We start from the raw sequence: 15662 nt of genomic DNA, 5'->3' as shown, positions 1-15662 counted from the left end.
AATCATTAAGTTATAAGTTATTGAACATTACGTTTTTATTAAATGTTACCTTTGTATTTATTTAAAAAAGTCACATTGGAATATACTTTTAAAATACACACACTTCATAAATATCATCTATTTGCTGATAAAATATTCTATATGGCCATTCTAAGTTTATTCAGTTTTCTCTTTCCAAATGATCAAATATTATCTTCAGTCTTAAAAATATTATACATCTTAAAATCATGCATTTTAGGATAGATTTCCAGAAAACAGGTAATTAGGTAAAATAGTTGTGAGCATTTTTAAGTTTCTCACTAGCCGTTGACAGGGTTTTTTCCCCCAAAAGTTTGCTTGGATTTTATTTTTGCATTATCTTTGGGCAATGAAAAGGTTGACTAAGTAAGTGAGAATTGTAAACAAGGACTAATATTAATCTATTTTTGAGGAAAGGTCAACACATTTATTTTAGTATTCATGAAAATTTCATAAGCTACTTTGCATGAAAAGGTAAGTGTGTTAATTAAGTTTTATGGTTTCATTAAGAAATGAAGTAAGAAACTATATTTTATTTAAGAAGATGTACACTTCTACTCATCTGATATCTTAAAATTATGAGTGGGGGGCCTCCCCAGTGGCGCAGCGGTTGAGCGCTGGGTTGCGAAGCTGCCCGCGGCCTCTGCAGCGCCGGTTCGATCCCCGGCTGCTCCCCGGCCACCGGAGGAGGGTCCCACATGGCGCACAGACCTCTCCTGCCGCCCGCTGCTCCCCTCAGCAGTGTACTTCGGTCCTTCTGCCTGCTCTGCTCCCCGCTCTGGCTCTGGTGAATTCTCTCACCCTCCCGCGCTTCTGACTGTACCCAGTGCATGTACAAACAACCAAATAAATAAATAAATAAAAATGCATGCCTCTTTAAAAAAAAAATAAATAAAAAATAAAAAAAAAAATTATGAGTGGGATTATTAGATGGAATGATTGTGGCAAACTTTCTGAGTCAAGGTTATAATACTAGAGAGAAAGTGTTGATGAGATTAATGATGAGATTAGCAATTCTGTCTCTGCTTCTACTCTTCAAATGTTCTGACCCAGTAAGATGGTGGGTAGGAGGTGATTATGGATGAGATTATGGTGGCAACAACCAACTTGGCAATTTACAAATTAAATTTCCATGATTTAAGAAACCCAGTCTATGAACTGAGAGAATCTTGAGTTGATAGATGCAGCAAATGAAGTCATCTAATTGAGTAGTATTTGCCATTTTATATGAAAGGCATACCCTTAAAAATCAGAGATTTAAAATGATGAAATTGGGAAACCACTCAAAATGTAAAGTCGAAGTAGAATTCTATTCTTACCATATGTCAGAAAAAATCCAAATGAAATGAAGTAGGAAAAAAATGGGAGAATTCTTTAATGAGGAGTATTTGTTAAAATCTAACACAAATCCAAAGGCCATAAAAATATAAGAAAATGATGGGATTTTTAATGTGGGCATATCTTAATGACAAATAAAAAAGAAAACAGAAAACACAAAGTGAAGAGTTGCAAAAAAATATTGCCACAATTCATATTAGGACAATAAATGCAAACACATAAGAGATGGTTGGGAAAAACAGTCAAAGGATGTGAGGGAATAGTTCACAAAAAAGGAAATAAAAAAGTTTCAATCTCATCCACAGATAAATAAATGTATATATACACATATATAATAATTACATTTCTGAGTGTATGTGTGTGTGTATATGTATATGTATGTGTATATATATATATATATATATATATATATATATATATATATATATTTTAACCTAACAGGCAAAATTCCAAAAGATTGAAAATATTTTCTTGACTATCTATGGAGAGAAAGCACGCTCATAAATTACTAGCAAGGCTTAAAATAGGTTCAACTTTTATAGAGGGCAATTTAACATTGGATATCAAAATAGCAAATGTGAAAATCTTTGACTACCAATTCCTCACTTAAGAATGCATGCAACAGTGAAGGTAGCATACATGCAAACATGCACTCTGTACATGAGGTATTTTATCAGATATTAACAATACCTTGAAACCATGAATAACCATGAATAACCAGTAGGAAACTGGTTAAAAAAAAAAAGTGTGTGTGTATGTGTGTGTGTGTGTATTTCAGTAGAATGCTAGATAGCTGTATAAAATGATTGAGAAAGGTTTTTACATACTAATATAAGGAAATTTCCTGGACAGATTTTTTTTTTTAAGCACTGGGTACAGTCAGAAGCACGGGAGGGTGAGAGAATTCACCAAAGCCAGAGCAGGGAGCAGAACAGGCAGAAGGACCGAAGTACACTGCTGAGGGGAGCAGTGGGCATCAGGAGAGGTCTGTGTGCCATGTGGGACCCTCACCCGGGTGCCAGGGATTGAACCGGCACTGCAGAGGCTGCGGGCAGCTTCGCAACCCAGCGCTCAACCGCTGTGCCACCAGGGAGGCCCATTCCTGGACAGATTAAATGGAAATGAAAAGGTACAGAAAAAATGTGCATTATAGTGCATAATTACAGTTGCAAAGTAAATGATAGGAAATAATAGATATTTCTGTTGACTTGCATATGCCTAAAGTTTTCACCGAAGGAGAAACAAGACATTAGCAAAAGTGATTACCTGAGGGGACATGAAAGATGAGCAGATGAAGGCAAGTTTGAGAGAAAAATCATTAATAAATTTTAAAAAGAAATATAAAAGTTATAGTCAGTATGACCTAATTCATAATAAATTTATCTTTTGAAGTAGGGATCATAGTTTAAAAAATATTGAAATATTTTATTATAATTGCATTACTGGTTCTATTAAAGAACTCAATATATCACTAAATCCCACAAAAATCAGCACAGAAAATAAATAAGTGGTGGTGTGGGCAGAATGATGTGCTTTTTTTTCATTTTGTGACTTACAGTGGTTTTATAATTTTAGATTTTAATGTTTTGGACTTATATTACAAAATGATTGTTATATTGCCTTTCCTTTTCAAAAAAAGTGAGGTGCACAATGAAGAAAGAAATCTAATATTAAATCTTTTTGAGTTATTACCTAGAATCAAAGAGTTATAAGGCACATTGTTTCTCAGCTCTTGGTCAAGTTTTATTTTATGAATACAAGTTGTGTGTATATATGATGAAAGAGAGAGAGAGAGAGACAGAGGTAGAGGTCTTTGTTTCTGTCTTATCGCATGGCTAGTACCACTTTTTAACCCAGCTGCTAAGGAAAAACTCAGAAATTATTTCCTTTGTTATCTCCACTTCCAAAATCAAAGTGACAGGAGAGGCCACCATATGTTAGCCCCTTCCCATCACTTAGAAACCTTTCATCCCATGTTCTCTATATCTAATCCCTCATGTTCCCCATTTAGATGACTGTCAATCTTAGGGCCAGCCTTACCTTCTAACCAAATTCTCACACTGCTAGAAGAAAATGTTTAAATTTTAATCTGAGTTAGTAATTGCATGCTTACTAACTCACCAGTGGCTCCTACGCCTTAATAGTAAAATATAATCTGTAAAGCACCATGCTGGTCCTGGATGGCATAAGCCATGTGCCCTGGTGTTCTCAGCGTGGTATCCCTCCACTTGCTCCCCCTGCTGTCCCCTGGCTGGGCACAAGGCTCCTTGTTCTGCCCTAATCTCAGGTCTGTGGCTGTTCTATGAGCACCCCCACGGCTCCCTGCACTGCACGTCCTGGCCTTCAGGCACACCTCTTCTCGGCCTACTTACTGAGAGTTTCCACAGCAAGACCTTTAGAGAGGGGAGTGTGCTTTTAACTCTGCAGCTCCTTTATCTCATTTATATATTACCTGTCACTGGAGCTGTAGCCAGCCCAGGTAGATATCAATAACTTTTTTGGAAGGAAGGGAGAAAAGGAATAAAAAGAGAGAAAAGAGAGGGAAGGATGGAGAAAGAAAAAAGAAACATGTTATTTCTTTAGCATAATTTGACAAATTGTGAGAACTCAAAAGTTGTGGAATAACTAGCAATGAATAAGTCTATTGAATAAAGTCAGTTATGAATTCTCCAGCTCTCATTTTTCAATTACAATAAGTTTGCTGTCCTGCCCCCACCCCCTATTAAGCAAGATGTGTTCTTCAAAGAGGAAGCAGTGAGGTAGGGACATAATGGAGGTGGGAGTAGCAGGCTGCAGGGGGGAATGGCAGCTCCAGCCCCCTTAATGTCACTCTGTTGAGAAGGCTGTTGCAGCTATTCTGGCAAAACACATCTTAGGCTGGTGGATAGACATTTAGCTTTGAGTTTCTAAGAGGAGCATATATATTAAATGATTCCAAAAAAGTAAAAATGTTTACATAAGTAATAATTAGTTGAATTTAACTGTTCATTTTGCTAAGTCTGAGCCACTGTGAAGGGGAAAAAAAGCTCTAATCTTTTTTTTATAAAAGAGTACAAGCAGGAACTTCCATAAAATTGGAGGAGAGACAGAGAAGGGAAGCTAGGCAGACTTGATTGAAAATGTACCTTCTACCTGAACCTCTCACATTGTCCCAGGGGTTCAATTTTGGCTGAACCAAAACACAACCAGGTCCTGTGTCAACTCAAGAAAATAATCAAGGTGCCATATAATCATCAAAAGATCATCTATTCAAAACAGAAACCCTGAGCTAGGTTCATGACTAAGGGGCAGTTTTAAGATATGCCTCATCAGGATACAGGCAGAGGGGAATTTTAAAGGATCAGGCAGGAATGTGGTCTCAGTTTTGGTGATTTTTGATGAGAATATTGGGGTTGGTTCTGAAGTCCATCTGTCCATGATCGGTGTGCAGTCTTCAAACGGAAGGCTGCTGTGTCGGGTCTGTTGACATGATCGGAAAATGATCTCAATTTATATTAGTGACTGAATGGCTGAGTCAGGCTGTTTAATTTCCACCTAGAAGTCTCAACATGGCGTCTTAGAGATAAGATGGAGTTTCATTTGATTCAAAACAGGGTTGCTCCCCTTATGGTCAGAGAAAAAAGATACAGAGCCTGGATTCAAACCCTAACTGCACTAAGCCTTAGATTCCCTGCTTGTGAAATGCAAATAATCTCTCAGAGGTTTAAAAACAGAGAATATAAATTCCCTGAGTAAGTTCCAATGCCCTTCAAAATGGCAGCTGAAATGATTGGATTTTTGCCTTTACCCTTGCCCGGAAACTGACCTAACTTAGGATGCTCACTGTCTTCCCTTTTTTTACCCAGTGTTCATTTCCTCCTCCAGAACATAACTCAAGATCAGCTTTCTCCACTCAAGAGCCACTCAAAGGCAAAGAATGGGTATTATTCCAAATGTGATAACCCCCATTTTCAATGTTATTAACTTAGCCACTAGCATAGAGTTCCTTTTATTATTTCACTGTTCAAGTGCTCAGAACATATCATTTCATGTCTAGAAGTGGATGTGTATGTCAGTGGACCTAGAGCTTGGTCCTGGTATTTGTAGTCAGAACTTGTTTTTCCTAACAAAACAAGACAAACAAACAAAAAAGCTGTTATTCTTTCCAAAGCTCAGCACAGTTCTGGACCTGCAGAGAGAGTTGTTCCTTCCCTGTAGAACAGAAAGAGCAGACCTTGCTTGCATACCAAGCCAGTACTCAAGGCTGCCCTTGGGCACCGATGCCAACCATTTTTCTCTCCCCTTCACAGAAGACAGCAAACCTCGGCTCAGCAGCAGCCCTCCCTCGGCCACCCTGGGCAGCCTCCTGGACGACCAGCATTGGCACTCGGTCCTCATTGAGCGAGTCGGCAAGCTGGTGAACTTCACTGTGGACAAGCACACACAGCACTTCCGAACCAAGGGCGAGGCAGATGCCTTAGACATTGACTATGAGGTGAGTTGACTCTCCCTGCATGTCCGCGGGCCCCTCGTTCAGGATCAGTAAGAAAATCTATAAACAAAAGAGGAGCTGAGAGAAGTTGTGAGGGCCTGATAATCTCCCCCTGTAGTTACTTCCCCCTGCATGGAAGCCTCAGCCTCTTGCAGTGGAGTGGTCCTTGGTGAGAAGGCGAGCAGTGAGCTTGGGGAGATGCCTTGCCAACACTGGTGTTAGCTCACAAAGCATCAGCTGATTGTGTGCATTTAAAATCAGCAGGTTTCCTCTTTATTTCTTACTTTTTTGCTTGCAGCCTCCCTGTGCCACCATCTAGTCTCATGGTTACACTCAGTCATTCTTTTTTTTCAAAAATTAACTTCAATTAACTAGGATAAAAGAAGATACTGAAATTATGCTCATAAAATGTAAGATGTCAATTATGCCTCAATAACAAAAAGGAAATTATAAACAAAGTCCAAAGGAATGTAAAATCTGCACTATAGGCACTTGTCTTTAACGTCATTCCTATGCAAACTCTAGACTAAAAACACATGAATTGCTGTCTTTCCTTGTTTTCTTGTAAAAGAGGCCAAGGGAATGCACCGACTCTACAAAACAAAGAAATTGCAAAAATTTCTGCAGCCTGAATCTCAAGCTTTAGGTATCTTTGTAGTTCAGATCAAGAAATATTATACACTTACAATTCATTAAACTATTTTAGAAGATAATACATTCATCTATTCTTAATCATTTAATTCATCTATCTGCCTGTCTGTCTACCACCTACCTACCTACCTACCTACCTACCTAGGGATCTACTTGTACCTACTTGATTTTTTTTTTTTTAATTCTGTTGTATCTGTGTGGTATAAATACTCTACATTGGGCTGTCATACATAGTGCATTAATCCCAATTCTATCTTCAGTGATGTTCCTTGGATAGCCTGAAATCCAACAGAGATTGGCAAACTGTGGCCTGTAGACCAAGTCTACATGAAGCGTTTTCTCTAATAAGTGTTAAGAATAATTTTTTCATTGTATATAAATTAGGGAGATAAAGAATATAGGAAAGACTTTGATTGCAGGTAGAAGAGTACAGTGAAAAATCAACACAAGCATTATATAAGAACCAATTGGCTATATGAAATTTGCTATAGATATTATTGTACACTTTATTATGTATATACAATGTTGATACCACTGAAATAAGTTTTTCTTTGTATACACACAAGTGTGCAAGTCTGATTGTGTCTATATATGTCACCTCTACACAGATTTTAAACCTTAATGTTGAGGCAGGGAATAGTGTAATATAAAATAATTGGGGAAGATCGAGGTGATGATGGACGATACGAGCTTAAACTATGGTGAGTCAGAATCTGCTAAAGGACTCGTTGGCAGAGAGTGACATGGCCCGTTTGTTTGAGACTAGGAATTCTGCTTCTGATATAAATCTAGTTAACATCCCCTGAGAATTTATTAAAAATGAAAATAATCAAGTGCCACCCAAATCTACTGAATCAGAAACTTTGAGGTTCAAGAATTATCTTTTAGAAACTCTGAAGCTCTGGTGTGCCCTAATGTCTGATAACCCATTTCATAATCATTACTCTGTAGCTTAGGTTTGTGTGTAGGTGTGGGAGGAGGTACTGGGCAGATGGTAGGAAACCATTAGCAGTTTCAAATCCTGGGTGGGATACATAATGGAACAGTGTTGGTGGAGATGAATAATTGAAAAATTAGGTTCTGACTTTTTTCAATCACTATCATGAGCTGTAAGAATGATATCCTCTTTTGATCCCAACCTTAGTTTCACATATTCTTGATAAGATATGCCATTCATTAACTTCAAAAGAGAATCTGTCACTCTGATTCAGAATGCAAAGTACCAGATAGCATTTTTTTTAGTTCCTGATAATTGTGTCTATGAATATAAGTCATTCTCTTTTATCAACTTTAAATGACTTTTGAGAAAAAAAAAAGATACATACAATATTGGAATTATCTACAAGCAAAGAGCTATCTTTTATAAACTTGAGAACAGATTAAAAACAAAGTCATCTTAAAGTCTTACCATTTTCCCCAGACATATTTCCTCTAATGTCCTAGAAGATGACACTAAAACTTACCCACTTGCCTGATTTGACATGATTTCAAAGCCTATATCTCCCTACCTATGATCTCTGCATAAACTCTAGAGGGATCACAGTGGAGTGGATACAGGCAATGTCAACATTTAGGGAAACAAAATCTAATGATGCCCCTCAATTTGTGAAGCTATTAAAGATTTTTCTCAGGAAATGCTTTTTTCATGGTGCCTCATAAAAATGTATTTCCTAAGAAGGAAACATCTTGAAATATTCCTTTGACGCAGCCTTTGCTGCAGAGAATTCAAGTCACTTCCACAGTGTGCAGTCAGTTTTGGCTAATATAAAAGAAGGCAGGTTGATTGGACTGTGACAGTGACCTTAGATATTACTGCTACTGGCACATGACAGTTAAGTGTCAGGAGAAGTCTCTGGAACAATGGAGTTCTCCAATCTTTGACATGACCTTAAGGCTGTGTAAGGAAGAGAGAACACTGGGGCAGGAGTCCTGCATGCCAGTCTCCATGACACCATCACCCTGGGAAATGATGCTTCTTCATTACAGTTCCACAGAAGCAATATTAACCCCTTATTGGAAGCAATAGAACTAACGTAGATATCTAAGTCTGAAGTTTACTGGAAACAATGTTGTCTCTTAATCAAAATCTGGGTCATTTATTTGTTTACTTTCATGGAATCATACGTATACATGTGAGTCCTGACACATATCGCCCACTAGAAGGACAACTGAATCCAGGTCCTTCAATTCCACTTAGGACACTCACTGTTCCTCTGCCGCTGTACTCTACAAAATGTTGTAACAGGGAAGATTATGGTATGCAAATTCATATTTCTTTATAAATGTTGGCATTATGAAGCCAAGTAAGTCAGAAGGAAAAGATAGTTACTGGATTGTTTCACTTATATGTGGAATGTAGAGAAATCAAACAAAGAGTCAGGAGAAAGACAAAACTTTCAAACTGGCCATAGGTCTGAGATATGCAGCAGGGGCGGGGGGAGGAGAGGAGTCACAACATGGGAGGGAAGAGCACAAGGGACTATGGTGAAGATTCAAGGGTGCTATGGAGGTGGGAGAGCTACTGGGACTGCACCTGAGGGGAAAAACCAATTACTGTACCAAAATGAATAACAATGTAAGAAAATAAATAAATAAATTTAAAGAAAAAAAAAACAACAAATGTTAGCATCATGTTCTACCATTTGGTAAGAAAATATGCAAATTTTTATCCTCCCACTTTAGATTACCTTAAGAATATCAGTCAAGTGACATAATGCCTTTAAATGAGACATCTGGTCAGAAATTTGCCACACTGAGATGTATGCAGTGCCGGCTTCTCCTCCCACCTAGAAGAAAAACACAAGCAAGGACGGTCTCTCTTGATCTCTCTCTCTCTCTCTCTCTCTCTCTCTCTCTCTCTCTCACATACACACACACACACACAGAACACATGTAGATTTTATGGGAATGTCATCTCAGTTCACTTCACCTGGCCCATATCATTTTCTCCACACGCTTGTGAGAAAGACTGTCTAGCAAGCTACTTCACATCCAACCTGGAGCAGAAGGGATTTAGACAAGAGAAATTTTTAAGACCTTAGTAGCATCCCATTTCTCAGAAAGCCTTGTGATCTGAAAAGTCTTCTGTTATCAAGAGTTCTCACTGATCCTTTTTTACATAGTCAACGTGTGCGAACCAAAACTATTAACAGCATATTTAAAAAATATATGACTTATATGTTATCAGGTCACAAATACTTAAGAAGAATTTTATAAGATAAAATAATATATTTTAATGAGAATTTCTAGTAAAAAACTGATTAGATTTAACTTAGCACTTTTTAGAATTTTTTACTTGCAGTATCATTGCATTTTAACAATACATAATTTTAGGTGTGCATTACTATAAATCAACCTCTCTACATTAAGTTAGCCATTAAGATTCTAACACATGTGTATAAAAAATAAGTTCTCTATCATACATTTAGTTATCCACCTGAAGAATGCAAAATCACTAATTTCAGCTGTGGTAGAGATTATGTGTGCCTTGCTGTTGGATGTGCTTTGCTAACGTACATCTGAAAAGGTGTGAACCCCTACCTCTGAATCATATACAGTATCATAAACCAACATTAATCTCAGTAAGGAAATAAATAGCAATACAAAAAAAATAAGTTGTATAGAAGTTATAAAGAAAGTATGAAATAACATTTTCATCATCCAAGATTATAGGAGAGCCTTCTAATTTTTACATCAATTTTAGAAAGTTGGAAATAAAATAATGAAATCATTGTCCATGATTGTTTCATAGATTCCAATGGTTGTGCACAAAAAATACATACTTAATGACATCACCCACCCATCCTCCCTCATATCTTGGAAAAAAGCACTTCAAAAAGTAATAATTGAATCAGTAAATAAAAAGTTCCTATAAATAATTTTTAAAAGGTAAGCTAATGGAAAAATATATAAAGTATATGAACATATAGAAAATACAAAAGGAACCTCAAATAATATTCTCACTCATGAAAAAAGGACTGCAAATATATACTACATTTGTAATGTATTTGTCACTTAGATTGAAAACACTTAAAACTTCATAGTGTTGGCATGGAGGTAAAGAAATTAGTACTGTTTCATACATTGGTAAGGCATGCAATTAACAAGACATCAAAAAAGGGCAACTTTTTAAAATTAGAAATACGTGCTCCCTAGCAATTCTCTTTTTAGCAGTTTATCCTGCAATTATAAGCAAATGTGTTCAATGGGGTATGTTTTAGGAACATTGAAACACTGAAAATTCCCTGAAAGTCATCAAAAGGGGTTTATTAAAAATTATGCTATACCTCAGAGGAACCTGAGGTTCATTGCCCCCGTGACCTCTTTCTATCCACACAGAGCACTGCCTAAGGCTTGTGCCATGGCCGATCTAAGTCTTGAAAGGATGCCTTGTGATTCTCCTGAAACACTAGAGGATGGGCCAGCAAGAAGTCTCCCCAAGGTCATGTCCTACTGTCCTTCCTGTCCCTTAGAAGACTGTCAAGGTACAGTTCCTCACTGCCTCCCTGGTGCCTATGAGGCATGAGACTGACCCCTCTCAGAACAGAGCAGTAGAGGCTTCCCTGGTGACCTAGCAGTTAAGTCTTATTGCTACCTCCACAATGGCCTGAGTTCGATCCCTGCAGGGAGCTACCTGCATGAAACAGCAGACCTCTCTTGTCATGCCAGCTGCTCCCCTCAACAGTGTATTTCAGTCCATCTGCCTGTTCTTTTCCTTACTCTGTCTCTGGTGAATCCTCTCATCCCCTGCACCTCTGGCCTGTACCCCAGTTCTTCTACACAAAAATAAATAAAATCTTTAAAAAAAAAAAAAAAGAAAGAATAGAGCAGCAGAGAAGCATTATGAAGAAATGATTACCTAAAGTATAAAATTAGGGGTCCCACAACTTGCACTGTGGTCATCTGACCCATTTCATTTTGGTATCATCATTTCTGGTGTGAGGGAGGGGTTCTATGGGGAGCCATAATGTTTGGCTAATCTCCTTTGGCTCTCTGTGCAAGTCACAAACCATCTAAATCTAAACATGGATTCTTTACCTTTGCTAATGAATCAGTCAGGCCTTGACCTTGGGCTCACCATGTTATGTGTGTGTACTTGACAAGCTTATACAGAAATATTATGTCTATTAAAAAGAATGAGGCAGCCATATATGTTGTGCTATCTCAAGTATGAATGTGGAAACATCTCCAACATAAATTGTTAAATGAAAGTAAAAACAGTGCAATATAAATAGTGTTTGCATTTAAATAAGTAGGAAGGAAGGCATAGTTTTGCAAGCACATAGGTACACAGATGTTTCTGGAAGGGTACATGGATAAGGTCAAAATAAGAGTGTTATCAAAGAAAAAGGATGTTTACTTTTTTATCACACACTTTTAAAAATTTTTGAGCTGGGGCCTCCCTGGTGGCAGAAGGGTTAAACACCACACCATGAAGCAACTCACAGCCTCGGCAATAAGAGTTTGATGTCCACCGGCCAGGGAGGTGACCCACATGGCACACCAGACCTCTCCTGTCTCGCCCGCTGCTCCCCTCAGCAGTGTATTTCAGTCAGTCTGCCTGTTCTATTCCCTGTTCTGTCTCTGGTGAGTCCTCTTACCTCCTGAATCTCTGGCCTGTACCCCAGCTCTTGTATGAATAAATAATCAATCTTTAAAAAAAAAAAACTTTTTGAACTGTATTACATGCAATGTGATACATGAAAGAAAAAAAAGACACTGACGCAATCAAAAGAATATATTATTTAAATGATATTTCTTATATTTTCTTGTGAAACTGTATCCTCTGAATTATTTTATGCATTGGTATTTTTTTCAAAGTTCCAATATGTTTTTGAGTCCACTTACGTTTAACTGTCTATCTCAGCATTCCCATACCAGCAACAACTTAAGTTCATTATAAGAAAGTTTTCCTTTTTCACTTTCGTTTGTTTCCACAGATTTGTACTGAAACATAACATACACACAATAAACATTTGTTAAGTAAATGAAGGGTGTTTCTATGAATGATAAAAGATATCCATTCACCCCTATTTTCCTTCCTATAGGAACTTCCAATCTGTCCCCCAGGCTCAGAGCCGCCCCTTGCTGATATCTTTCCCTTGACATTGCCTACTGGACACATCCTTTAGAAGTGGGATGTGATTAACGACTGGCCAGACACAATACAACTATTTATTTGGTCATCAAAATAACTACAGATCACTAGGAAACTGTTTTCCAGATCATGTGATGCTGTAATTGTTATTGATCTTGCTTTCTTTGGAAACTCAGTTGCCAGTCTATCAGAGAAGGCCTACAGATGGAAAATAAATGGAAGGAAATGAAATAACAAAAATGAAACTAGAAAACGCAAAGTCAAAACAAGGAGGAAAAAAGGGAAGAACACAAATAACTTTTATTATTGTGTGGCATTTTGTGATTTTATTTAATTCCCCAAAACAGTGTTGTGAGGAGATTATAATGTTCTGTATCATAAACATAAAATCAAGACAAAAAAGAGGAAAGACACCCCAATCGTATCCCTCACTAGCTACTGATGAGCAGACTCAGAATTTGAGCCCAGGTCTGCAGCCATTGGGAGGCCATCCTTCTGGACCAGGCTTTCTCTCGAAGAAGGGATGGTCCCTAGAGATAAAACCACAGGTTCTGGTGTTTTCCTAGCCTCTGCAATTATATAAGGCTGGATATCACATTGCTCATTACCATTTTCTTTCCAGTTTAAATTTAAGATAGTTGTGATTTGTGGACTTGCTGATTTTATGTTTTGCTATGTTTTATAGTAGAGAAATGGAATATAAAAATTTCTGTAATACATATTAAAATAAACTGATTGTGTTGAACATGGAGGGAATATTTCAACATCAGCACCATACCCCCCAAGATCATGGTTTTTACTAACATGAACTAAAAAAATAAATGACAAAATTTCCTCTTGGCTTGTATTAGCTGCTCCTAAGGAGGATGTAGTAGGTTTTAATTACCCTTCCAATTCCAGTGGAAAGTGGCTAATAAGACATTTTGACACTGGCTAAATGTTGGCTAAATTATTATAATCATTTAATGTTAAGCAAGCCCCACTCCAATGCTTGTAGGGCCTCAGGCTAGAGAACAAATTGAGCCCAAATACCCTAAGTCTAAATATTTAAAGAGTTACAAATAAACTAACAAACTGTTGAATAAAATACGCTCTACTCTTATGTTGACAGCGTACCTTGACAACCACATCCTGCATGTTCAAACACTGTCCACACTGTCCATAGCATTCCTGTGTCCACTCCTCACACTTATAGGTGCCTGGTGCACCCTCAGGAGAACAGATGGGGAGAGAATGTGTCAGTCCTTTAAGCAATTTCAGAGCCTTGTAAGCAGGAAGCTCTTGGGTAGTGTATACAAACATCAGGCTACAGCAGGGCAGTTATTGCCCCTGGGTTCCATGTGCCTCCTCCCATGACGCAGGATGTGATGAGGGTATGGGTCAAGGGGTCTGCACTGCCTGTTCAGTTGTGGAAGCCCTTGTCACCTAGGGGGATGCTGAAGTTAAGATTTCCAAGGCATAATATTCTTGAATACCGAAACATACATGACTCAAACCATTGTCCAAAACAAACCAATCTAGCCTGGGCCTAGGCTAGGCTTATAGGCGGTTATCCTAAGGAACTAGAAATAAAACAGAGCTTGAGGAAGACTGTGTAGAGGTTCAGAGGTAGGACTTGGAAATTAAAGGCTTGCTATTCTGATAGTTCTACATCTTGACTGAAGGGTCTCAGTCAGGCTGCTACACACTGCATGCCATCATTTTCTTCAGTTTTAACATGGAGAAAATAATAATATCCAACTCAAAATCTAGAGAAACATAGTGACATATTTACAAAACTAATCAATAAATGCCACTATCATTATTACTAAAACAAAATCTTATTCAAGAAGATATTGAAGGTTGAACTGTAGAGACCAAACCCACCTAAAGTATAAGGGGCAACAGTTGGGCTTGGCTCAGAGGAGGGGACAGATGATGGCCTGGAATTCTGTGCAGAGAGTATGGGCATAGATGAGGCACTGTAATAAAGAAGGAACATTGTGAAGATCTGTGTCCTCTTATGCAAGAGAGGGACATGTCTTTGTCAAGTATCATTTGCTCTGTGTCCCTAGTCAAACAGAATAGGACAATTCTCACACATAAATAAAGACTGGGATTTTTCCCATCAACAGATGATTACATAAAGAAGAAAAGATATGTGTGTGTATGTGTGTGTGCACATTGGAATTTCTGGTCTCATTTGAAATGGCAGAAGTTTATCAACCTTCAATAGCCTCAAAAGGCCAATAATGGCTCAATTTTTTACACAATGCTTAACAAATGCCCAGCCAATGCATGTTTTTAAATATATATGCATGTAACACATATATTTAGATGATTAGATACAGGAATATATATATATATATAAAATATTTATGTGTGTATGTGTATATATCAGTATATATGTACATACATGCCAGTATAATATAGTATTACTCAGTTATGACAAAGTTGATATCCTGGTATTTGCTACAACATGGATGATGATGCATAGTGAAACGACTCAATTGGAGAAAAGAAACACCATATGATTTCACTCATATGCAGAATATAAAGACAGAAAATGAATGAACAAACAAAACAAATGAACAATAAGCTTAATGATAAGAACAAACTAGTGGTTATTAGAAGGGAATTGGGAAGGAAAGTGGATAAGTCTGATAAAGGGGGTCAATTGCATAGTGAGATGGTGTTACACTTTTAGTAATGAACAGTATATTATATACGGTTGGGTATTTATAATGTTGTAAACCTAGAATACCTATAACATTATAAACTAATGTTACCTCAGTAAATTTTTGAAAAAGATGTAACTTATATTGAAAATGTAACAAATTGTTTCCCAGTAATGTGTGAATACAAAATGGAGACAAAAAATAAGACATCTTATAGCACACGCACTTTATACTTTGTAAAGTTTATATTGATCAAAAATTTCAAAGATCTTACAGAAGGAGTCACTGAACAAATCAAAGAGTGGAGCAGAGCCCCCATGGTGGCCTAGGGGGTTAAGTCTCAGTGCTATCACCACTACAGCCTGAGTTCGATCCCTAGGCAGGGAGCTAAACCATATATGGCACAGCAGACCTCCACTATCTCACCCGC

At 37.6% G+C, this 15662-nt stretch overlaps 1 protein-coding gene across 2 annotated transcripts in view; it reads left to right on the top strand.

The window, feature by feature from the left end:
- CNTNAP5 (contactin associated protein family member 5) overlaps positions 1–15662 on the top strand; it is a gene marked incomplete at its 3' end in the record, with an annotated part of 850995 nt that overhangs the window by 398025 nt on the left and 437308 nt on the right. For both annotated transcript variants that reach the window (XM_084247346.1, XM_084247345.1), the window contains exon 6: positions 5646–5830. In XM_084247346.1, coding sequence (XP_084103472.1) covers positions 5646–5830 — 185 coding nt within the window. The remainder of the gene's footprint in view (positions 1–5645; positions 5831–15662) is intronic.

The sequence above is a fragment of the Talpa europaea genome (assembly GCF_964194135.1).
Source record: "Talpa europaea genome assembly, chromosome: 1".
NCBI classification, from domain to species: Eukaryota; Metazoa; Chordata; class Mammalia; order Eulipotyphla; family Talpidae; genus Talpa; species Talpa europaea.
The sequence above is the reverse complement of the archived record's forward strand: the minus strand, read 5'-3'. Positions and strand labels throughout refer to the sequence as shown.